General features: G+C 40.7%; 1 protein-coding gene and 2 long non-coding RNA genes across 5 annotated transcripts; 2 read left to right on the forward strand and 1 right to left on the reverse strand.

Annotated features, from left to right (window-relative positions):
- Nucleotides 1-1,064: 1,064 nt before the first annotated feature.
- Nucleotides 1,065-16,795, reverse strand: tlk2 (tousled-like kinase 2). 3 transcript variants are annotated; one of them, XM_084371725.1, is made up of 28 exons: nt 16,605-16,795; nt 15,687-15,775; nt 14,992-15,260; nt 14,178-14,227; nt 14,032-14,092; nt 13,795-13,934; nt 13,589-13,695; nt 13,291-13,356; nt 10,587-10,669; nt 8,992-9,069; nt 8,825-8,894; nt 8,697-8,740; nt 8,417-8,515; nt 7,721-7,822; nt 7,464-7,556; nt 7,158-7,268; nt 6,867-7,003; nt 6,354-6,506; nt 6,179-6,245; nt 5,979-6,076; nt 5,797-5,878; nt 5,286-5,377; nt 5,076-5,165; nt 4,750-4,919; nt 4,141-4,279; nt 3,018-3,129; nt 2,584-2,691; nt 1,065-2,323 (listed from the first exon to the last, which is right to left on the reverse strand). In XM_084371725.1, the coding sequence occupies exons 1-28, from the start codon at nt 16,754-16,756 to the stop codon at nt 2,150-2,152; spliced, it is 3,036 nt and encodes a 1,011-aa protein (XP_084227851.1). In that variant the 5' UTR covers nt 16,757-16,795; the 3' UTR covers nt 1,065-2,149. The 3 variants fall into 3 exon arrangements, with proteins under 3 accessions (XP_084227851.1, XP_084227850.1, XP_084227849.1); XM_084371724.1 differs by lacking the exons at nt 13,291-13,356; nt 13,589-13,695; nt 13,795-13,934; ... (3 more) ...; nt 15,687-15,775; nt 16,605-16,795 and adding an exon at nt 11,764-12,448; XM_084371723.1 differs by lacking the exons at nt 13,291-13,356; nt 13,589-13,695; nt 13,795-13,934; ... (3 more) ...; nt 15,687-15,775; nt 16,605-16,795 and adding an exon at nt 11,764-12,449 and having other exon boundaries at nt 6,179-6,506.
- On the forward strand, nt 12,032-13,023 carry LOC311268233. Its single transcript, XR_014623950.1, has 3 exons — nt 12,032-12,120; nt 12,629-12,682; nt 12,940-13,023. It is a non-coding gene; the product is annotated as an uncharacterized lncRNA (long non-coding RNA).
- A 2,124-nt stretch (nt 16,796-18,919) lies between the features above and the next one.
- On the forward strand, nt 18,920-23,600 carry LOC311268670. Its single transcript, XR_014623993.1, has 5 exons — nt 18,920-19,124; nt 19,443-19,541; nt 21,323-21,478; nt 21,775-21,867; nt 22,642-23,600. It is a non-coding gene; the product is annotated as an uncharacterized lncRNA (long non-coding RNA).
- The last annotated feature ends 885 nt before the right edge of the window (nt 23,601-24,485 follow it).

The raw sequence follows: 24,485 nt of genomic DNA on the forward strand, positions 1-24,485 counted from the left end.
AAAGAGGACAGGATAAGTCTGAGGCCAAGGCTTTCAGTGGGAAAATGCTCTGGTGCAGGAGTTCAGTTAACTTGGGGTGTTGGTGAGGGTAAAATGGTCGATCGACAGGCAGTTTGGTGTGATGTAAGCCGTAATGCAGGCGTACCGCACTGTTCTGATGAAGCAGGAGCTGAGCTTACCTCACCTATGTGCATTAACTATGGATAGTGACAGAAAGAATGAGATTGTGAATAAAAGCAACCAAAATGGGTTTCCTCCATAGGATGGCTGGTCTTACAGGAGCTTGGAGTAGAGGTGCTGCTCCTCCTCTGCATCAAATAGAGCCAGCTGAACTGACTCCGGCATGTGCCCTTGGAGGTTTTCTGGGCTTGTCCAACTAGTAGAGGCCCCAAGGTAGACCCAGGACACACTGGGGAGATTATTCATTTTATCTGCCGATATATGCCTGTGGATCCTCCGGGAAGAGCTAGACTTCCTTGCTTTGCCCCCTGGATAAGTAGCAAAAAGAGAATTGACGCGACTACCACAAGCATTAGTATGCCGTTCAATAAACATGTCTGTGTAAAGAGCGGGAAAATTATATTCAATTTGTGGCCCATGGAGTTTCACATGTATACCAGTTGGTGTACTAAGTCTGATTTATTCAATATGTCACCACAGAGACAACAAATGAGAACCCACCGAATATTGGCGACTCACGACCAGCACTGGAATCATGAATGAGACAGCAAACACCATGATGCTTAGTCATTTGTCAGCTGCACTACAATAACATTTGTATTAATCCATAAAGTTAGCTCTTTCTAGATCAAAATTGACAATGTGGCATTAATAAGTTTACAGTCTTGTTATCTAGTAATGAACAAGTTGTTTGTTCCATTTAGTCACTAATCAGAGAACAGAACTAAAATGTATTTACTGTTTGATTTATAATCTGTGAAGCTCATTTTACTCTAAAAGTGAAGAACAATGCTCATGTAAAATACAATACATGTAAAAATAAGTTATTCCTTCCAAGAAAGCAGTGATGTAAGCCCAGTCAATAAGAAGCAAAAAACAAAATACACATTTTAACCAATAGTATTTAATGGTTTATGCAACTCTCTGCTAAGGCCCAATCTCCCCCCAACAGTACTATTAGGTAGACCAGTCCCTTGCATTTTATTGGCCAAAAATAAATTCAAACATACCTAAATAAATATGTGTTTATGGTAGGGGGTCAATCAAAACAGTAACAGTTCTAATTAAAGGCAACTTGAAAAACACAACAGTTTTCTCCATAAAACTGGTTAAATTGAAAAGTTTTTTAAAAAAATGTAAAAGGGGTCGTTTCTCAACAGCTTCCACTCCATATCAAGTAACACGACTCTAAAACCATTCAATATAAAAACTGAGGTGGAACACTGCCACCAGCTGGAAGTTATAAGCTTTGGTCACAGGAGTTTGACGAGGAGATGGGAAAGGGTGAAGGGGTTATAGCTTATATCCCTCCTCGTCACAAACTATCTGGGTCTGGAATTTAAGCAGGGCAGGGGATCCCAGAACAGCGGATTGGATGACATAGTGCCATAGATATTTAGGGTTCAATACAATAACAGGCCAGACTGGTTCTCTCAGTAAAGTTCAGGGAGATGAGAACAAACAAATTGTTTGAGCTTGGGGAGTTCAGACTACCTCGGACCAGAATGGCTCATGCATGTGTGTATGTGTGAGTGCGTATGGATATGAGGCCTTCTGCAGTCCTTTCCATCCGGCCAAGCTGAAGCAGTTCTACACTTCGTTTTATTTTCTCTTTTTTAAGCAGAAAAAGAAAATCCCAAACACTGAACCCCACGTTTCACCAACACAGTGCCAAACCTCGCCCCTTGCTGTGTAAGTCGTCCAGGGCTTTGACCCCCAGAACAATGCCACCCTTTTGAGAAAGGAGGACAGGTAGGCTGGGGTGGGTGGACATTAGACGGATGAAGGGTGACGTGGGTCTCCCTCGACAACCCATCCATGACTTCTCACCCACCCCTTGCCGTCGTCTGACCAGTTTCTCTCGGGTTCTTCGTGGCAAGGTGGGATGCTGATGGGAGGGGGGACCGTACGGTGTCGCCCGCACCTCACTCTTTCAAATGTTTCCATCAGTCAGTTAAGGGGTGTGGGCTCAGTTTGAGGCGCTGCTGTTGGAGGAGCTGGATGTGGAGGCCACGGCCATTCCCGAAGTGCCCGAGGAGGCAACCGACTTGCGGATGTGGGGCATGAGGAAGGGGTCACTGGCCAGCTGGTGCACATCGATGCGGTCCTCCTTACGGTAGACTAGACAGCGCCTTATAAAGGCCTGGAGGGACACAGAATGAGAATGGAATGACTGAGAAAATAAAAATCCTAAGTGCAGACATCAGCCTTTACCATGTTTTTGTAAAAAGATAAGGACTAAACAAATATATATACATACAAAAATACTCCCCTTCACTTAACTAAGTTATGTGAACATATGTTGATATGAGCGAATACAAGGAGGGTATTGTGGGAGTTGAAATCCAAATCCAAACATTAAAACAGTCACAACAAAAGCAGTGAGGTGAGAGAGTTCAGTACCTTAGCTTCAGGTGTGACTACTGGTTTAGGGGGAAACTGCACATCTGTTGCCTTCAGTATGGTGTTCTCCTGCAGGATGTCCTGCTGGGACTGGTTGTGGCCGAAGGGCTAGAGAGCAAAGAGAAGAAGTGTTACTGACTCACTACAAAACATGAAATCGAATGGATAAAAGTAAATAGAAAGAATTAAAGTATGTTGAGCATAAGTACACTGTGCATCATAAAAAGTACCTTAATCTTCTTTCATCTAAAAATCTAATCTGAACGTTAAAAACCTTAATTATGTTAATAACATTTTAAATTAAAACTATGTGAGTCAGGGAAAGTGTCCACGTTGCATTTTTTGCTCTTCTGTGACAAAAATATAACTTTAAAACTCAATGATTGCTCAAATGTCTTGTTATTATTATATTTTATCCAGTGTGTGTTTCTTACCTTGCGGCCGTACAAACACTGGTAGAAAATGACTCCCACAGACCACACGTCCACCTTGTTGGAGATTTTTGGTGGTTCCTTCCCGACAACAAAGCACTCAGGGGGCAGATACCTGATGTGTAAAAGGAGAGCAATGTTAAAATAAGGAAGGATTTTTTTTTCACAATGTCAGCTCTCTGCCTCATTAATTAACATTACAATAATTTTAGTCAACACTGTACGACAGGTGGTCCTCAACCCAATAAGAACTTTGTACCGGCATACATCAGGCAGCATACAAGCATCAACAAACAGAAGCTGAAGCTTTGTATATCCATATACCAAGACACACCTCTGAAATACTACAACTACGGAGAGTAAAGCACCACAGAACACAATGATCTTGTGCAGCCATGTCTTGAAGTCTTTCAACCAAAACAAGCAAACAATTTAACTTACTGTACAAAAGGCAATGTACAGGGATACTTTTTAACACTGAATCAATTTAGAAAATGCTGAGGTATATAGTGTTATGTAATTATGGTTTGATACGACTTTTTCTGTTTAATAAGTCACGTCTGCAACTTACATTATCTCATGACACAAGCTCTACTTTGCCATGTATTTATCACCCCTTCCATCGCTGCTGCAATAAAATCCCCTGAGCCACGAAAAACCGTTTAGCCGGGAGTGCTGCATCTGACAAACTACAATCAATCATGTGTGCTGTCAGACGTAGTAACCGTTTAGGACACTGCTCTATGTGCCAAGTGTAAAACTCACAGCTTCAGTATTTTTTAAGCGATCTGAAGGGAATTCACCAACGTGTGTGTGTGTGTACAGATGTAAGACAGCCCATTTCAGACATTAAATGTTGGTTTGGTGGCGTGAAGTGAGGTCGAAAACATTCACATAGCAGAAAACGCATAAAATAAAAATGCATCCAGACACCAAAATGATGACTTTTACTTCCCAATACACTGCACTGTGTGAAACCACTGGGACAAAGAGGAATATTTCCACACAGACATAAATTTACCCTTTGAGGACCAAGGTTCAGTTGTAAAAATATATAGCAGAATTTATTATATCACAGATGATGTTACCACTGCGGCAGTGTGTCATCTTCCAGTGTAAATCTTACCAGTAAGTCCCTGCTCCCTGTGACGTCAGCTCCATCCCGTCCACTGAGTTGTAGCTGTCGTCATCCATGATCTTCGACAAGCCAAAGTCTGTGATCTTGATCTCCCCGCAGGCAGTGCCGTTCACCAAAAGGATGTTACCTGATTAGGAAGAGGAAAGGATTTATAGGCGTATTAGAAAATGTCTGCATTGTTCAGATTTATATCAACTATTAACAATAAAAATGATGAAATCAATCTCGATGAATCAATGGGCAGCCAAACCGTTAGACTGTATGATTTTATCTTTTCACTGTCAACAACTTCTGGCCCAAATTTCCCACTCAGTCCGATTGGTTCAGTCAGCTGTGATGACCAAATCATAGCTATCGGCCCAACAATTGTATTCTGTGCCTCTGCTTTTAGCTGCTTGCAAATAACCAGCGTTGGGTACCATGTAAACCAGGATAAAAACTCTATTAATACGAATATAGCTGTAGAAGCGTGTCAAGTGCTTCATTAAATGATATTTTTACTGATGATTTAATTCTAAGTAGAACTGTGCCATGAACTCTGAAACAAGATCAAGCAACCGGTTGGAGTGTATGGCCTATTGTAGCGAGGAGACCCACCAGGTTTAAGGTCGTAGTGGATAATGGGCGGTCTGATCTCATTGAGGTACTTGAGGGCGTTAACAATCTGCATGATGATGGAGCGGCCCTCTTTCTCTGACATAAGCTTGTGCTGCTTCAGGTAGAAGTCCAAGTCGTTGCCCTCACAGTACTCCAGGACTGTGCAGAACCTGCTCCAAAACAAGGGAGAAATGGTACATCCAATCAAGACGAAGTTATGGCTCTGCATATTGAAAGTTCTTGGATTTGGCCCAAAATGGACAAAACTGCATAAATGTCAGTATGTTATGGGAGGGATACATTTGTTTAAAAATGGAATGACTTACGAGTCAGTGTCGAGCGAAAAGTAGTCGTAGAGTTTAACTATTCGTGGGTGGTCCAGCTCTTTATGGATTCTATATTCTCTGCACGCATGTCTGAAACAAAGAGAATTCTCAATATTTGCACCAATCATTTTAATTGTGATTTTTATGTACAGTGACTGTGGTTAATGAAGGATGAACAGAACATCATTCATAGCCAAAATTTGCACTCACTTGTGATAATTTTCCTTCTTCTCGTCCCTCCAGTTCTTGTTTAACTGGTGGATTTTGACCGCAACGTACCTTTGCTCTGTTAAGTCAAAGGCCTGGAAAATAAATGTCTCCGGTTAGTTAGGAACTGCATTTGGCATTACTTTGTTTAAGCTGCAGTGAGACTCTTGCTTCACATTAAGAGCCTGTGATCATTCATCATTTTTATAGTGATGACAGCAGATTCTTGGAACAACTCTCACATTCTGGCACAACCATTTACTTCGAAATGTTGATGATGTCAGCTTAGTGTAATGTAATGAAACATAAATCCTCAAATATTTTCCAAAGTATGTGCAGCCACTGTGTTCACTTAAATAATACAGTACGTTTTAACCAGTTTAGCATCACAATCTCAAAAATTAAATAACTTAAATAACTCAAGTGGTAAAAAAACCCCACTATTTATTGCACCCTACCTACTCTATAAGATTGCAAAACCGTGCATCGTGCACCTGAGAAAGATTTCTCTTACCTTGTAAACTTCACTGAAACCTCCCCTTCCAAGTAAATGGAGTAGCAGGTATCGGTCATTTAACGTAGGGTGATCTTTGAACCTGCACAGGATGAGAATCAAATTCAATTCTATAAATAAAAGAGCAGAGGGTCACCTTAGTAGACAAACTATCAAAAGGGCCATTTAAGAAGAGATCATACTGAGAATTATCCTCATTGTGGATCCTTTTTAGCTCGCGAATGTGCAGGTTCCTCACTCGCTCCAACCTCTCCAGCTCCGCCTGGATCTCTGCCTCCTCCTGCAGGGGGCAATAAAATAATATCAAAACCCATTAACAAATAATAAAAGACAACAATACGCATGTTGTTGTCATCTTAAACAAAAACACATTATAAATTACCTTCTTAAGATGGCCTAGTCTTAGCTTAAAGATTTCCTCTTGCTCGTGGTACTCTGCCTGTGATAACCTGCAAGCACACAGAACCAACATCAGTGCAACTCCAAATATGCGTGCATGGGAAAAAAAAATCAGTTGGTTTAAAATAGAAGATGAATAACAAACAAAAGCATCGTACGCTTCACTTTCAGTTCCATTGGTCTTGCTTTTGCGTTTGTTTTGCTCCAAGCTTGGTGGTGGAGTCTGGGCCATGGAGGGCGGCTTGCGTTTGGCCAGCAGCTTCCTCTGTCTTTCGATGTCCTCTCGCTGGGAGTTGATCCTTTCTTGTTGTCTGAAAACAGATTAAATATTGCAGTGAAATATAGACCTAATGTATTTATGACCAAGCCCTCTGGTTGCCTGGTTGAGATGCTGCCTTTATATTTTCTATGAAGGGTGTGCTCAAGTTAAATCACCGACAAACAGAGTTTAAGTCTCTGTATTCACACACGTAAGAACTTCAGTCATTTCATGTACAGTATAATGCAAATGATTTAATATTCACTGCCACAATTTGTTGTCTTACATTAATGTAAAGATGTATCATTTAAAGGATTTCCACGTACATTAATAACAACCCAGTTTGAAAAAGACTTGCCTCTTGAACTAGCACTCACTTAAAAATTATTAAAAGTTCAAACAAAGTCCTCACTTGATAAGGTTTTGGAAGGCATATCCGTCCGTCCACTGCTCAGTAAAAGACGCTCCATGTCTCACTGTGGTGAAGTGACCCAGTCGAAGCCTGTCCTGCATGCTTTTGTCCCGGCACGCCATCTTCTCCTGTTTGGACTGGAGGAAGGGCAGAGAAATGCAGACATCAAACCACTGCTGGTGATTTCATGTGGTTTCTAAAACTAATTCACGTCAAAAACCCACAAAATGACCAACTGACTTTAGACTCTAATAGCTGAGAATAAGTCACAGTGCTATTAGGTGAACATACTTTTTCAATCAACAGCTTCTTGGACATGGTGACACACTTATTTAGGCGTTCCTTGTATCGTTCCAGCATCCTTTGCTGTTCATCGATCTGTCTCCTCAGATCACAGTTTGCCTGGAGTAGAGTGGACAATCGAGCAGGAAAAGGTCAGGTAAAAAAGTATTAACACAATTTTAATTTGTTTATACATATACGGACAGACAGAGTGTCATCTCTAACATGCCCTGAGTGAAAACCACGACACAGAACATCAAAAATATTGAAAATGGCAAGTAGAGTAGCAGGGATGAAATGTAACGAGATTAGTACCCGCAGCAAATCGTCTATTCGTCCCTCCTTCTTCTCCAGGTCGGAGTTCTTGTTGTTCTCCATTGCTGTTAGTTTCTCTATAGTAAGGTCAGACTACAGGGTACAGTGAGCACAAAAACAGAGTTTATGTTAATAATGCAATCTGTATCAGTGAAAACTGTAGTACAACAAGTAGTCCAAGCTAACAAACTCTTTCAGTTTCTGACAATTCTTCTAATTTATTGGTTTGTATCCAGCTCTGATCCCAGTGCAAGTACCTGTGTGGCTTTGTGGAGCATGTGAAGAGCAGCAGGCTTCAGTGAACACGACGAGTGCTCAGTGTTGACCGAGCTTATGGAGGACGGACTTCCCTGCTGCACCTGGGAGGCAGAAACATTCATCCAATAAAAATCTTGCGCATACAGAGGGGTATCTGGATGTGTACATTTCATCATATTGAAGAATTTATTCAGTCATGATAAAACATGAGACCGACCATTCGAAGGATGTTAGACTGGGTTAATTTCTCACGGAAAAAGCACTCTACAACTCTCAAATTCATTTCAAGGCTTTGAGTGATTCATTTAACTTGAAAATATGTAAAAGCCCCAGGTCTCAAAAAGAGAATCAAACATCAAAAGGCACGAGCGAAGGGTTCATCTCAACTCTACAGTCATTTGACTGCAGTATGTGTGTACATGTGGGCCCATTTGCATCACTATTCATTTTCTACAATACGTTCCTCGTCATTTTTGCTTTCCTTGGTTTTTCTTCTCTGGGCCGAAGATGATACATTTAATGCAATTACACTGATGCCAACACTGTTTACAGACCACATCAGATTCTTCCCACCTGTAAAGAAGTTTGACCTCTTGGTGTTAATAACAAGCGTGAATGTCAGAATGACAGGACAGCGTGTTAAGTGATTAAAAAAAAGAAGAGCACGAGACAGACCATAGAGCAAACGAGCTCACCGTGACAGGGGGGTTGGAGAGGGAGTGTTGTGGGGAAGAGCGGACTACTGGTGGAATTCCCCTGGCAGGGCTGGTACCAGGACCGCTACCTCCCGCAAACTGACAGACATGAAGAGAGAGAAAAGGAGGAAAGTAGCTTTATCGAGACGAAGGTGGCCAAAAAAGGGGGTTAGAAAGTAAGCATGAAAAAGCTACCCAAATACTGAAGCATTTTTATAAAACATGAGCTCTGTTGGATCCCCACTCGGTACAACAAAAGAACAAATTTTCTGCCACTCACCTCAAAATAATCACTAATTTTATGTCCCCTTGCTCCTGCTTTACCTAGAAGACAGAGGCCGAGAGTTCAGAGAGAGGATGATATGTGGTGTAAAAGACAAGAGGATCACACCAGTGGGACAATCCTACCTTGACTGCTGTCAAAATGGTCTGCTTTCCGTTTTCTTACTCTCTGGTCATTCGCTTTTTTCTCGGGAGTCTGTCAGGAAAGGTGGTGCGAATAAATCACATGTATAATGAAGTAACACAGAGAGATGGTTGTCATAAAAATCCTGCTCATATGTTAAGAGACAAACCTCTAGCTCCTTGTCACTAAGCGAGCCCACACTGCATAGACTCTGATTGGATGACTCATTCTGATTCTGACCCGAGCCCTGTTAAGAGGAGGTGAAAAGTACCAAGAATGAAGCACATGGGGCAATTAAATACAAAAATGCATAAAACATGCAAGAGATATTTATTTGAGAAATAGTTTTTCCAAAATGTGTGCACATGCAATGGTTGTGTATGTGTACGTGTGATAGAGAGTGCACACAGCTTTGGAGAGCCGACAAAAATGGGTGAGAAATGGGAAAAGGGAAAGAATGCGGAGGTTTGGCGAAACACATCACCATTAACTTCCCACTGAATCTAGACCGGCATCAGTCCTAATGCTGGTTCCCTAGGTGATGCCTGTCACTCAAATGAATCACATCAGAATTCAGCAGGCACTGTCCAATCAGGGGGAGATACTTAGTCATTCAGAGCACACTAGAGCTCTCTTGCTGAACCCTCCTAAAATGGCTGAACATTAGGCATGCTGCTGAGGAAATATTCCTCTCTCTGTCTGTCACCTTTAGATAATGTCATCCAGTTTTCTCCTGTTCACCGCGGTCTTAACCATTCTTTTCTTCTCTCTCCGGAGAAAGCCGGTGAAAGATGCTCAGCTTGATCTAAGAGCGACAGCTTGTTTTTACCCCTCCTTCCTGAGATACCTCGGTTTGTTTGATCAGACTTTTTCAAAAGGAAACATACTTTTTCAACAGTTTTAGTAGACCCTCTCTGTTCCATTATCAAAGGTGTTCTCACTCTTTGCCCTTAAAAGGATAGCAATTTATCCCGTTGTCTTATATACCATCTTGGTGATGACAGAGAGAGCAGCGATGGCACAGGGATGTTCAAGGTCAAGAAAAAAACCTCTAAGCTGCTCTGTGACATTGAAGGGCTTTTAGACCACCAACCCATATTTCTTCATAGCCATTTGTTGACACACTTCTCTCTCACTTCGCCCCCTACCCACACTGCATCCCTCGTCATACAGGGTGGCTGTGGCATAATGCCTTACCGAGAGCCGCCATTTTCTCTGCGGCAGCAGCCATGCCATGCTCTGGGCTCAGCTCTGCCTATGGCTGGCACGGGGCCCACTCCTGGCGCTGACTCTCGCTCCCTAACTGTTCCAAGATCACCTTCCACAAAGACAGCTCCATCCGTGTAGCGAGCAAGAGGCTGGAAGGCTAAATGCTGCCTCCGCTCACACCTGGTCAAGAACTATTTCTGCATTCCTCCTCTGCCTTCACTCCTCCTCCCCCTACCACCCCTGTCCTGTCTGTGGCCTTTTTGGCAGGCATCGCTACTTGCATATACAGCCACTACATCATGAGCCAGGGAGAGATGCCATATCACACCAGCCAAAAAACACAGACATAGCTCAACCTTCTCCAGAGACAGACAAAGAAAAGGAGTGGGGCCAAGCTTGTCCAGGCCAAAACGGCAGAATGATACTGAGGCGGAGTGAGACAAAGACGGGAAGACATTTACAGAAATGTGTAAATAAGAAAATCGGTGATTATTAGCCCTTTGACAGGAGAGTGCCCTCATGCTCCACCTCAGTGACATCTGCTGTAACACAAACCTTTGCAACACCGACCCCAGTGAAGCGAGCCTCCAACAGCTCCTGCCGTCGGGGGTCCAGGCTATGCAGTTCTTCCATCATGGCTGCAGAGACAAGAGCACAGATTAAGGAAGGCATTTTTGGGGTCTGGTATATTCAAGTGGGAGTGACGGATCACTGTTTCAAAAGCATTGGTTGTGATGAGTCATGGCTGTTTTTAGCTATATGGATGTGGAAAATTCCTGTTCTGAGTCATCAATAAGCCTGACAATAATGTTTTCCACTATCATGTGTGTTCAACAAGCACCAGCCATGAAACCTGAGTACTCCAGGTGAATACAGTACTAAAATCCACAATCTGGCCCAGAATTTAGCCAATAAGAGATATCAAATATGCATTAAAGACGTAGGCCAGATGTGTAGAGTCATTGTCTAGAAAATTACAGCATCATGTGATAACACCCTGGCATTATAGGCCTAAGCTACATGGCGCTGGAGTTATGAAAGGTCACTAATGGAGGGACTGCCAAGTATACTCACAGCAATGGAAAAGGCCGTTACAGACAATAAGTGCACAGCTTGTTAGCTTGTGGAAAGGTTAACGTCTAAGTTACACACCCAACACTGACTGCCATGTCTGTCATCTATGGCTTGCATACGTTAAATTAAAAGTGTACATTTCGAGATGCATTCCTGACCCTATTCCTGTGTAACTTTACGCTGAATTTGGTTTATTGGCTCAATTAATATCATAACGACCAGCAAAACAATCCTCGACATCATCAGTGAATTATCAGCGAGGTGGGCTTGCTAACACTTGGGTACATGAGCTAACAAGACAGCCGATCTTGGCCATCACTTAGCATTGCAATCAGAGCTAACGGTTAGCGTTAGCTAGCAACATTAGACCAGATTTTGTCAAGTAACGTACCCAAACAAGGCAAAAGGTAAATGATGTCTCCTCCGTCACATGTGTCTAATTAAGTGGCGACATAAGCTGTCACTCGAAGCAGTAAATTATTACACAAACACACGCTAGCCTTAGGTAGCTAACAGGCTAACGTGAACTCGTCCATCAAAAAGAAGCATCTCCTCGGTTCGGTGTTGTCAGGTGCTCACGCCACGACGCTCGCACCCACTGAAACAAGACCACTGTCCACAGATATCCTATCATTCGACAACCTGACGGGATACTTACTGCAATTCAATATTTTCTCGGTCCTCCGGAGGGCCTGTTGTTAACCCTGAAACCGTCCCCGTTGTTTCCCCCGGTGCTCGGCAGACCCTCCCAGGCTAGGCCACATCAACAGCCGCGTCCCTCGCGTGTTGATTGTTAACGATCAAGGCACGGGAGCGGGCGGTGCGGCTGAAGGTAGACGACGGAGGATTCCCTCGGAGGCCTCGACAACTCCGGGTAACCCAAAGCCGCCTTGCTCTACTCCTTAAACGGGGATCCCCATCACATCCCTCTCTCCAAGGACCATAGCGTGCCTATGTCGGGTGTCTCCTTCCACACAATGGCGACCCTCGAGATTCTGCTTTTTTCCCCCACCAGGTATAAATATATGCCGTCTTCAGGCTAGCGGTAGTTAACGTTACCCCTATCTTTTTCTCCCCCGGTGGTGAGATGAATTTCGGGTCCTGGCTTTCAGCTCGATCAAAACAAAGTTCGGCCCCAGTCGTCTTCCTCGCCGCAGGGGAGAAGCCAGTCTGTTTCGGAAGTTGTGCTGTTGCAAGCGTTTCAGTTGAATCCGGATCGATTCGGTTCGGTTCTCATGTTTTTGCAATGTAAACAATAATCAGTAAAATCTCATATTTTCTCGTGAGATTGTTCAAGTATTTTTCACCTTCGTTTCAGTCCACGCCTGCCCCAAATCTCTTGTCTGGACCAATGGCAAATCCCTCTGTACACAATGCAATTTAACAGCGCCCACCCACACAACCACCCAAATCATCACTTATCACAAAGTGGCCATTTCCATGATGTTCACGCCCACATACTGTACTTATATAATATTAACAAATGACCAAATGCATGTTTTTTGTTTGTTTGTTTTCTAAAGTTACCACTGAAGCACACATGAGACTGTGATTGAAAGCAGGAAAGAGCTCATGAAGTAAGTAAATCCTTATTTACCTGAGGACATAAGAGATGTAGATTTCAGATTTTTATTGATTTTGCATGTACAAAAATGTCATGAAGTTATCTTAAAAATCATGCAATTTATTTCAAAACATCCGCTTATTAAAAACAGCATCAGGCAGAGTAGAAACATTTCTTCAGGGGTAACCAGCCCCTGTCACTTGGATCGATCAGTGTAAGGCTTTTACAGCATTTAACCATCCAATTGTGTCCCCTTTATCCCGACCACAGTGGAGGTTCTCAAGTCCATACATCCTCAGAAACCAGCACGGCCTGGATCTGAGCTCCTGGTCTCAGTGGGGGTGGAAGGTCAGGTTCTGTCCTGTGCCTCAGCCCTCGGTCTCCGGTGGCTGAACTGGAGCCTTGCGGTACTTGCACTGGATCCACACCCTGTACATGGTGAGCTGTTTGCCTCGGTTCACCTGTAGCCGTCTGTCCACAAGGTTCTGCACTTTCTCGAGCCCGGCCTCGGTGAACATCTCGTGGAGCTCATCTGAGGAAAAAAAGCGCAGAAATATTTTCATATAGAGAATTAAAGAACAAAATCCCAATAAATAATAGGATGTCTTTATTTTTTTTTACCTTGAGTGAAGAAATATACTCTTGTTCCATCACCTCGGACGTAAAAGTTTTCTGAGAGACACCTTCCTAAAAGAAATGAAAGACACAATGACGTATTATTCTACAACAAAGTGCAAACTTTTAATAAACATGCATTCATTAATGCTGTGCAATTTAAATTAGCAGAATACCATTAGAAATATGACACATTGAACCAAAGTCTGACAAGTCTTGTGCAGCATACTAAAATCGTCATGAATCGTGGACATTCTGAACAGCTACTGGGCCTGGAGCCTCACTGGACCTCATCCCGACTAACCTTTCTTGAAGCGAAGCTGTGCCATATCGTAGCGCCCATAGTCCCTAAGCAGCATCACTCCCCCAGGCTTCAGCAGCCGTGCTAATCTCCTGATGGACGCCTGCATCCTGAAACAGGGTGAAACTTTAAGACAACCAGCGATACATTCAATGATCCACACCCAGTGAAAACCAAAGAGAAGAAGAAAGAAAGAAAGAAGTTCTTACTTATCGGGATGCAACGCTGATAAGACAAAGATTAGCACTATAACATCGAGGCTTCCATCGGGGACGGGATAATTGGCTTCCACATCACTCAAGTCATGAACAAAGGCGAAGCAGCGCCCAGAGTCGTATTCTGGATTAGTCTGATGAAACGAAGGCAATTCATCTGTTAGCCCACAACCTTAATGGTGAATACATTAATCGACACATGATGCTTTCCCTTCACCGCCGTCATCTCACCTTGACTAACTCCACTGCAGTGCTGGAGAAATCACAGCAGTAAACAAAGAGTCCCGGGTCACTGCGAAAAGCAACACAGCTGTTACACCTTTAAGTGCTCATGAGTAGAGAGCAGTATTTGTCAAACATGCCTTGACTGCACTTACTTGTTGGTCTTCAGTATTGGAAAAACGGTGTTGCCTACGCCACAGCCAACCTGTCCGATGAGCAAGAATTCAAATGGCATTTATTTTGTTTACTTCGATTTGCACTCAGTGTCTAACAGAAACACCAGTAGTGGCAAAGTTTGTTCCAAGAAAATGAATCCTGACAAAATCCAGAGACTGCAACCAATGACTAGAAAATGTATTTCTCCACCAAGGCTGCACAAACCTTCAATTTATTTCAGCAGGAAATGTTTAGAAGTGTTTAATTTGGCAAAATAATGAGGGATACCACAATATGATCCATGCGAATTCAGTAGGAAAGTAAGAGGCCACGCGCCAAAAATTAAGCTCAGGACATAACAAATCAGTGTTTTGGCCATCTGTTTTGGTGTTGCAGCCATTCAGCCTTCATCAGTGAGATATGATCAGATGAGGGCTGGAAACATTTTTACTTTAGTCAACAACTAAAGAGGATTTATTGAGTCAGACCCCTCACTTTTCTACTAGAAATACTTTATCTCTATTTGGAAATAGATTTGTGGAAGTCAATCGTGGGACATGTGCCAGGTTCTTTTCATCAGAGCAGAATTTCATCAGAGATTAAACCATTTTTATCAATTCTTCAAGACATTCTTTATAAAATGCATCAAACGTTTAACTTTGTACAAGATTTCACTGAAATCTGTCAACATTTTTTTAAGAAATCTAATCAGTTAGACAACCGAAAAAAAAAAGACATCAGCAAAGATTTTGCTTCATCATTTAATGTGTATGGTTAAAGTTAATCTGACTTGCTTTTAAATGAGTCTCTCACCTCCAGAATGCGATATGTAGCAGAGGAGCCAGGGGTGTCATCATCGGTAAGAGACAGCGCTGCAACACCTCTTATTTGTTCTCCATCCAGACTATCCTGCTGACTGTCGTCTGCGCCAGACACCTCGGGATGGGAGTCATGGTTGAGGCTGCACTGTGGGGCCAGCTCTGGAAACTCTGTGAAGAGCCAGTGTCGGTCTTTGAAGAAACGATTCTCGTGGATTGTGTAAAAATCGTTCCAGTACTCGTTTGCCCGGCCTTCGTATTCCTCTGCAAAGAAGGTATGACAATAAAGCCAGAGTTAAGTCATTATCCAGCACACCTTGTGATGATTACAAACCACCACAAAAAAGCTTAATACGGCATAATAAGACATGCACTATGCATTAGCAAAGCATAACATTGATTACATGTTATTATGGTACTAAAGTGTAAGTCATCCTATGTTATTTAAGAGGTTTTAAGTGGTTTACAGCCACAAATTTATTAGGCAATTTATGCACACCATAAATATAAACATTCTTCAACAGTGACAGGGCCAATTTCTTAATCTTTTCACACAGTGACCACATAAAACTCAAATTAAGTGATAAAGAATGCATATATAACACACAGGAATGTTGTCCTGATTACAAGCAGTTCTACTCATGTCTCGTACACATAAACAGAAGTCTTGATAATAAACATCAACACAACCTTGTTTCTCTGAAGGTAGTGGCTGGTTGTTTTCTAAGACTTTCTTCTTCGCAGACGCTTCTTGTTCCTCAGTCCACTCCACATTGTCCCTGTTGACAACATAACCTTAATATCCAGTGTGGTAGATGAAGTGTGGTCAATAACAGAAGAGAAACACTTAAAAATGTTCATGTGGTACTATAATAGGGCTGGGAAATAGGGACAAAATGAAACTCAGCATGGTGACAATTTTAAATATATTAATATATGCAAGAGTTCAAATAATAAGAAGACGATGTTCACCAGATGAACTGCATGATCACCTTCAGTTTTCAAACACTATTGAAATATTAAAATCTGGATGCATGTCCTACTCAGACTGCCATGTCTGTCTTATTTCTGTAGCTCAAAATCACAAATGTGCCTCTAAAGTCATTTCTAACTGTATGGCATATAAAACCGAGTATATTTAAAGCCTCAATAAAAAGATAAAACAACAGAAAAAGGAAGAAACCTGCAGGTATGTTTTTAATTTAGACAACAGGATGGAGTAATACTACAGGATATCATCAAAGTATGATTCATTGGAATTCAATTATCTCATTATTTAATGAAACGTTGTCTGATCAGACAATATAATAGATAATATATTATATTTTCAGCTTAAATTATCACTAACTTTGCATGGAAATGGTAGCCTCAGACCTGTCCTTTGGTAAACCCCCTATCAAAACAACAAACAATCTGTAAATCAACCAATCAGTTATCACTATTAAAAACTTGCCTTTACACATGCTTATTATTACACAATCAATCCAACTAATGTACTTGTCATGCGGGTACGTTAATGATAACGTCCCAGCCTGGAGACACAGGCTCTGACAGGGATGCACACCAACATCTGTCTTCGCTCCTGGATTTTTGGGACAAGTTACCGACCATGCGTTGTGCTGGAAGACCTGCCGCGGGTCTGTGAGGAAACGTGTCCCGAACTGAGGTCTCTTCACCTCCCCGGTGGCTGGATCTGACTCGGGCAGCTCTGTTTCCCTGCTGCCTCCCTCCACTCCGGCCGCAGCGTGGGGCGCCGCCATGTTCGAACTGACGCGGCGGAAGAAGGGCCCTGCCTTTAATAGTGCTGCGTTCAGGGTCTGTCGGACATATTGGGATTGAGATCGCTAATATAAATACAGTTCGGTTAGTCGTATTTTTTCTGTTATAAAAGTTGGACCGCAACTTTTAGAAGATGGAGGATGGTCGTGTTGATATATTTTTATTGGCTCCAAATACGTGCAATTGACATGTTTCCACTTTGTAATGCACATTTCCCCCGTTATCTTTTCCTTTAAATAACTGATATTATACATTGAAGTAGCCTATCAAACGTACTTTTGGGCAATACATGTACTTAAGTATGAAAAAGTACAAGTAAAGGTAAATTATCTAATTAATTGTATATACAATTAATTAGATAATTAACCTTTGTGTGTCTAAATACAGCATTTAAAAAAAATCTGAACAAGTGTTTTTTAATCCGATTGCAGATGAAATTAAACCTGCAAGCAGTGATGAACCGGCCCTCGCTCCCCCACGTACATCGGGCCGTGGCGCTGTCGGAGGGCAGATGCAGAGGGCAAGTTTGTCCACTATGTGGCCCTAGAGCTCACCCATCAATTTCAGTCAGGACCACTTTGTCAAAATAATCTTAATTTACTTGCAGAAGTTTTATTTTGCGGTATGGTACTGTTCTGGGACCCCCTGCTCTTCCACGCAAGATCACATGACCTGGAAGCTATTGAGCTAACATGCTAATATTTACATATAAAAATTAATAAAAAATATTTAGAGATGTATAGCGTAAAAACAAGAGGCGTATCTCATGCAGCCAGTGTAGTGACATTATCCCAACATGATTTTGAGTCAATTGGTCACATGACCTGGAAGCTATTGAGCTAACATGCTAATATTTACATATAGAAATAAATAAAAAATAATAAAAATGAATAAAAGATATTTAGAGATGTAAAACGTAAAAACAAGAGTCGTATCTCATGCAGCCAGTGTAGTTACATGACCCCAACATGATTTTGAGTCAATTGGTCACATGACCTGGAAGCTATTGAGCTAAAATGCTAATATTTACATATATAAATAAATAAAAAATAATAAAAATTACTAAAAAATATTTAGAGATGTAAAATGTAAAAACAAGAGGCGTATCTCATGCAGCCAGTGTAGTTACATGATGCCAACATGATTTTGAGTCAATTGGTCACATGACCTGGAAGCTATTGAGCTAACATGCTAATATTTAGATATAAAAATTAATAAAAATTAATAAAAAGTATGAAAAGATGTCAAATGTAAAAACAAGAGGTGTATCTCATGCAGCCAGTGTAGTTACATGACCCCAACATGATTTTGAGTCAATTGGTCACATGACCTGGAAGCTATTGAGCTAACATGCTAATATTTACACATAAAAATTAATAAAATTTAATAAAGATTTATAAAAAATAATAAAAATTAATAAAAATATTTAGAGATGTAAAACTTAAAAAGAAGAGGCGTATCTCATGCAGCCAGTGAAGTTACATGATCCCACACTGATTTTGAGTCAATTGATCACATGACCTGGGAGCTATTGAGCTAAAATGCTAGTATTTACATATAAAAAATAATAAAAATTAATTAATTTACAAATACTTTGGCTCTGATGCAGTATGCAGTCTGCAAAGTAATTTGTTATTAAAGTTATCAAATAAATGTAGTTGGGTAAAAAGTGCAATATTTTCCTAAATGTAGTGGAGTGGAAGTATAAAGTAGCAGAAAATGAAAATACGAAAATAAAACTATCCCAAAATTTAAGTACAGTACACAATTTAAGTACAGTACAGTACTAACATCACAACCAATATGTTATGCAGGGCACGTGAAAGAGACATGCTTAAATGCAAGTGACATCATAATGCTTTAATCATATCCAGCTCTGTGTACTCTCCTTAAGGCTGCTTTACAATAAAACTATCTATACAAAACTTCCAGGCTGCGTCTCCACAGGTGTGCTGCAGTATGTGATCAGTGCAGTGTTTTTACACTAGAGGGAGACATATGCCAAGATTATCTGTGCTATGATCCACTGAAAAAAGTGAAACCACTGTGTCATTCCTTTAAAGTGTATTTTTAAATTGGTCTAATGAAAAATTGTGCGTTCATGTTTAAACCTGATAATTTCAGTTTGCTTCAAAGCAAATGTCACTACCTGTGGACAAAATTAAAAAAAACACTTCTACTCAAATGGTATTTTCACTTCAAACCAAACGTTTTCCTGTCACGTGACCATTTGACGTCACGTCAGACCGCTCTTTTCGACGTTGAAGTCCGCCATTGTTGTTTCCTCGCATCAAGTGCGGACGGCAAGAGTGGACTGTCTGTCCTGTGTGGAAAACTCGTTAAAACAAGGTAAGAATTCAAAACTGTGCTGTTTTAGTGCAACACGCGCTTTCCGTGTACATTTATGGTCAGTGGCAGAGTGAACAACTGACATTATCTTAAAGACTGGCTTTGAATTTTGTGCACTACGCACATGCTAGCTAAACGAGGTCGGTTGCAGAAACATTAGCAACAACTACGTAGTTCTCGTTGCCTGTGTTTAACAAGTGCGAAGTTAATGTTGTTAATATTATTGTGAAGTCGCGTTATGAAAGAATAAGCGTAAATTATTGTGATAAGGCTTGAATGAGGACAACTAGAAATGGGAGCCACTTTTTTTTTTCTCAGGTGGGCTGCAGTCAGGTCCACACTTCGCAGACACACGTAGTGCTGTATCTGCAGCCGAGTGAGAGGCGAAGACCGTGAAACTCCAGTCCGCGGTGTAGGGTAAGTTGTGATAATACTTGAATATGGTAAACTAGAAAAGGGAGTGGGTCTACCCGGCCACGTTTAGCAAGTATGCTACAGGATGGAAGGAGAAAAAAAAAAAAAAAAAAAAAAATCACGAAAATCACCCTCAATGTCGAAATGTTTTGTCAAACGCCACAAGCGATAAATCTAGGGACTTTAACTGGTGTCCTTGGAGACTTTTGTGGTGTTTGGAGACACTGACTTTAAAGCAGGTATTGCTCTGCAGCAGCCACATCACCAGACAGATTTCAGTGCAGTGCCCCAGAATTGATCTGCAGTGCCCCAGTAAAGATTTGACCAGTAAAAAAATTAACTTCAGAGTTTTAAGTCTACATAGCATAGGCTACGGAATGAGCACATAGCTACTTAATATAATTGCTACTCTATTCACTCCACATACACAATGTGCACATGGCTACTTAATATGGTAATTTATTCACGTGTAGCGACTTCTGAGTCAGAGAGAGAGAGAGAGAGGCACGCTGTAAAGCAGCTGCATGAGGTACTAACGTTAGCCGACAACAACTTGCTAAATATATTATTTTGATTTCGATTTGACTAAAACAGTATTACTCCTGATGGATATCAGAAAGTTATTCGCTCAGCAGGGATAAAGCAGCAAGGAGGAATGAGAGAGGTAAGTCCTAGCTAGCTAGGCAACATATCTGTGTCGATGCTAAGTTAGCTGACTGATTCCTTGTATCAAAACAACCGTATTAATTTGCTGTACAGATAGTGACTTTTGTTAGATAAGGATGGGAAAACCAAAGTGGTGACAGCTGTCAGTCAGACCCTGGAGGGATTTCCAGTGAGTTTATGAAACAGTTGTAACTGTGGCATAATGTTGGTTCTGGTCAGCTGGTTCTGGTCAGGACCTCAGCATCAATGATAACTTTGAGTAAGCTTGTGTTAGTTGACAGATATGGCCTAGGGATACTATACAGTGGTTATCAAATGGTCTATCTTCAGGAAGACATTTTTTTTTTCTTAATCATCAAGTCGTGACCCAAATTTTTAAAACATTCAAATTTATTTCACAGAAAAATAGCGCAGTAATATGGACTTGTCTTGTTAGTCGGTTTGCCTTTGGCTAAAATACTCTTGTTTTGTCACTAGAAAAATGGCTAAAGCTAAAGCATCTGGTTTTGTTGCCACATTGCCATAAATGGAAATGGAAATAATATCAAAGAACCCAGAGATGTAGGGGTACTTTATTTTTTGTTTTACTTTTGTAAATGTTCAAGATGATTACTTCAATTTGCAGATGATTTGCAGATCGACATATTTGTGTGAGGCAGGATTCTCAAAAATGACTGCACTCAAAACAAAATACTGCAAACGTGCACAAATCGAGGATGATTTGAGGCTATGTTTGTCACACATTGAGCCAAGAATTGAGGATTGCAGGCTCAGGTCTCACATAACACCCCCCCCCCCCCCCCTGATTGTTTATGAATGGGACATATTTGAAGCCATGTTTTTCCCCCCAAAAAATAAAATAGTGTGCAGAGTAAATAAATTGTGACCCAGTATCAAAGGATCCACAGAAGAGGAAGGGTTTATAATTACATTCTCTCATCTGTCAGTATAATCCAGTATAGTACAATACCAGAATGCCTAAGGTCTAATAAATTGGAGTCTGTAGTGAAAAATTAGCCAAAGCAGTCACAAAAATGTCACAAAAGATCTTACAGCACAGAGTTTTAATGCAATATCTAATGTCATAACTTACATATGTGATATTTTATTTTATAAAGATCAATGCTGAATTCACGAGGATCACTACTGTTCCACTTCAACCACGATTCCTGGCCTCCTTGGACAAGCACCACAGCAAGCTGATTGAGATCATCAGGAACAAGGGAGGAGCTGTCAGGGAGAAGACCCGGGATGTGCTTAAAGTTCTTGATCAGGTGTATACTTACTGTAATACTGCAAAACTCACCTTACATCACATAAATAGTAACATTGTAAATAGAAGCAATTGTGTTATTGTCTCATATTGTCATCACATTTGATTGTGGAGTTGGATTACATGTTGTAAGAAGCACAATGTGCATCTTGACGTTTGCGCAAATCCATTTGTTTGATTACTGGACAATTACTGTAAGTCTAAGTTCCCATTGATGCATTTTCATGTTTGCATCTTCAGTCAAGTTGCACAGTTCAACAGTATGAATTTTTATTGTTTATGTTTGCACTTACCTAGAGCCTTGATGTAAGCCTAAGGAGAGAGTGTCTGCTGAAGTGCCTCATCCCTTACCTTGGGGAAGATGTACAAAAACTCATCAAGGAGTTTCTGGTAAGAAGTTTTGCATTATTCTATTAAGCTTTAGACAATCCTAACTGAAGTATCAACAAATATTAGTCAAAAAGGTGAGTTATAAGGTCCAAAAGCGCCATCTGCTGGTCAGCAAACAAGTGCTCTCAAAGTGCACATCTGCTCCCAGTAACCCGTTACGCAAATACCGCCATTTTTGACATCGCGCAATGCATTGTGGGTATGCACCGATGCACTCTGGGATTGAAAGTGTCCAAACAACACTGCAGCACCGTGCTCCGCGGCTCTGACAGACGGGCCACGGCCGCAATGGACACAGAAGATAACTTTAGTAATATGACGGTTAGTCATAAATGTAAACGGAATAAAAATAAAACTAGTGAAACTAGTAAATCATCTTGGAGCTCGAGCGTTTATAAGAACCAGGCGCACATTTGCAACAGGCTACTTATTTTTGCACTGACCAGCACCCATTATGCACAGAACAAGGAGGTCACTGCAGGAACACTGGAACAAAACTACTTTTCCCCCCCGACATATCTACTAAGTATGGTACTTCTTTATTCACCTGACACTCAGAGTATCACAAGAACACCCTTCCAAAGGAAAATATCTATAATCACAGGCAGAAACTATGAGTAACTGTCCACTAAAACTTTGCTACAGATGAGAGAAAAAGTCTTTTGGTCTTCTGCTGTATGATTAAATCACTCCCTGCTACACAAAAGGGAGACAAACTTGTGTGCATACATACAGAGTAGCCTTTTATACAATAAATGTCTTGTCTTTTGTCAGGTTGGTGAGAAGGATGACGCCGAAAGAGAGCTCCAACAGTGCACAATGGCTGTGTTTGTCATCAGAGAGGAGGAGGATCCATTGCAGCCACCACGTGACGTAGGCATCATCATAGAAGGTGTGGAGGTGCTTAATGAACTGCCATCAGTTGCACATGGTTGTGCCCTCTTATTTGGCTTCATATATGCTCTAAACTTGAGCTATCCAGGTGAGCTCAAACACACTTTCGATGCACTGCAGAAAATATTCATGGAGATAGAGCCAAAGAAAATGACACGCAGAGTGTGCAGTCTCAGTGTCAAGCTCTAAATATGGGGTTGCTCAAAGAAAGACATTTGGATACAGGATGTTGATCTGTTTTAAGTGCTTGTGTTCAAATACATCCCAGGATAATGTTAGGGGTCCTTATAAATAAGAGAAAAAACAGCTTTGATTCAAAACAGGCTTTAATTTCTGGTATTCTCTGTTAACAGAATTCTTTCTGTTGTAGAAATATTGTGGCACTGATATTAACATTGAAATGTGAATGATGCTAAATTCAGAATGATCAGCAAGAGCACTAGTAATGGCTCCTTTTTTTTTTCTTGAACTGCCGTTGTTCATAATTGCATCCATAGCAACTGTGTGTATCCTTGGTTTATTTTTTTTGTGACTTCCTTGCATTTATAATGGTTCAAAAGAATGATATTCATACCTTTTTGTCAAAGGATAGCAAAGATTTTATTAGATAGACTGTTAAACTCTATCTCTGTTAAGTCTAAACTTAATGGCTGTTCCCTTTCATCTCAAGTTTTAAAGAAGAGTACAACCAGTTATACATGTTAAGATACGCATGTTAATTGATGTTTTACAAGTTTTGTTTTTTATGTGTAAAACGCATACTTTCCTGGCTGCTGATTGTGAGTTTGAGGTGATGCCTATTTCAAAGTCATCAAAAATAAATGGTCTTTTGAAGAGAATTTTCCTGTTTTTAAGTTTTCTCTTAAGTTAATCAGTGCAGTGAATTCTAGTCCTATATTATAGAGAATTACATTTTGTTTATGGTGATATATCAGTTTTTAAAAAGGCAAAAAACATCATTGTATATCTAAGTAAGTAATACTTTGGCTTGTGACTAAAGAAAATATATTGTTTATGGATAATTAAAAAAATACTTTGGACTGAATCAGACATTTAACTTGAGAAAAATTAAAAAAATTGCGTGTAACAGAATTACAGCAATTCAATTAGTTTTATCCAAAGTAAATTTAATAATTGGATGTAATGGTAAATATTAGGTTTTCCCAAATTAAAAAAATAAGTTGTAAAAGAGTAAAAAAAATAGTTTATGGTCTTGTAATGATTAATGTTTTTACTTTGATTGAAAGCAAATGTTTTGCTTTGTCTTAAAATACAAAATTAATTTACATTAAATCAAAATTTACGTGTTCAACCAAATCATAAATTTAATTTGTGAAAAACTAATAAATTTAGGTGTAACAAATTACAGTAATTTTTTTAAGTTGATCCAAAGTCTCACTTTTTTCAGTGTCCACTGGTGTCAGTCTGACCCACATGTGTGAGGAAGATGTCTGGGACTGAAGTTGCACGGGTCAAAAGTGATCTCATGAGCTGAGTCTGAAGCCTGCACTATCATGCTTTTATCAGCCCAAACAAACAAACAAACAAACAAACAACAGCTCGTCAGTTTTCAGATTCAAAGTGTGATGTACTTTAATGGGTACAGCAGCCATTTTCTGGCTCTCTGGAAGTCTATTTCAAGCCTACAACAGCAACATTTTATCTTAAGCCTAGAGGTGGAGATTTACTGATAAATACTTTCGACTCATGGTCATTGAGTAATA

This window comes from Pagrus pagrus (genome assembly GCF_965226575.1).
Source record: "Pagrus pagrus genome assembly, chromosome: 13".
In the NCBI taxonomy this organism is placed as follows: Eukaryota; Metazoa; Chordata; class Actinopteri; order Spariformes; family Sparidae; genus Pagrus; species Pagrus pagrus.

Coding starts and splice junctions, on each gene's coding strand:
- tlk2 (XM_084371725.1), bottom strand. CDS start 16,756: ATGGCGGCGCCCCACGCTGCGGCCGGAGTGGAGGGAGGCAGCAGGGAA. Junction 6,246..6,353: donor AATGGAACTGAAAGTGAAGC/GTACGATGCTTT, acceptor GTGTGCTTGCAG/GTTATCACAGGCAGAGTACC. Junction 4,280..4,749: donor CCACTACGACCTTAAACCTG/GTGGGTCTCCTC, acceptor CTTCCTAATCAG/GTAACATCCTTTTGGTGAAC.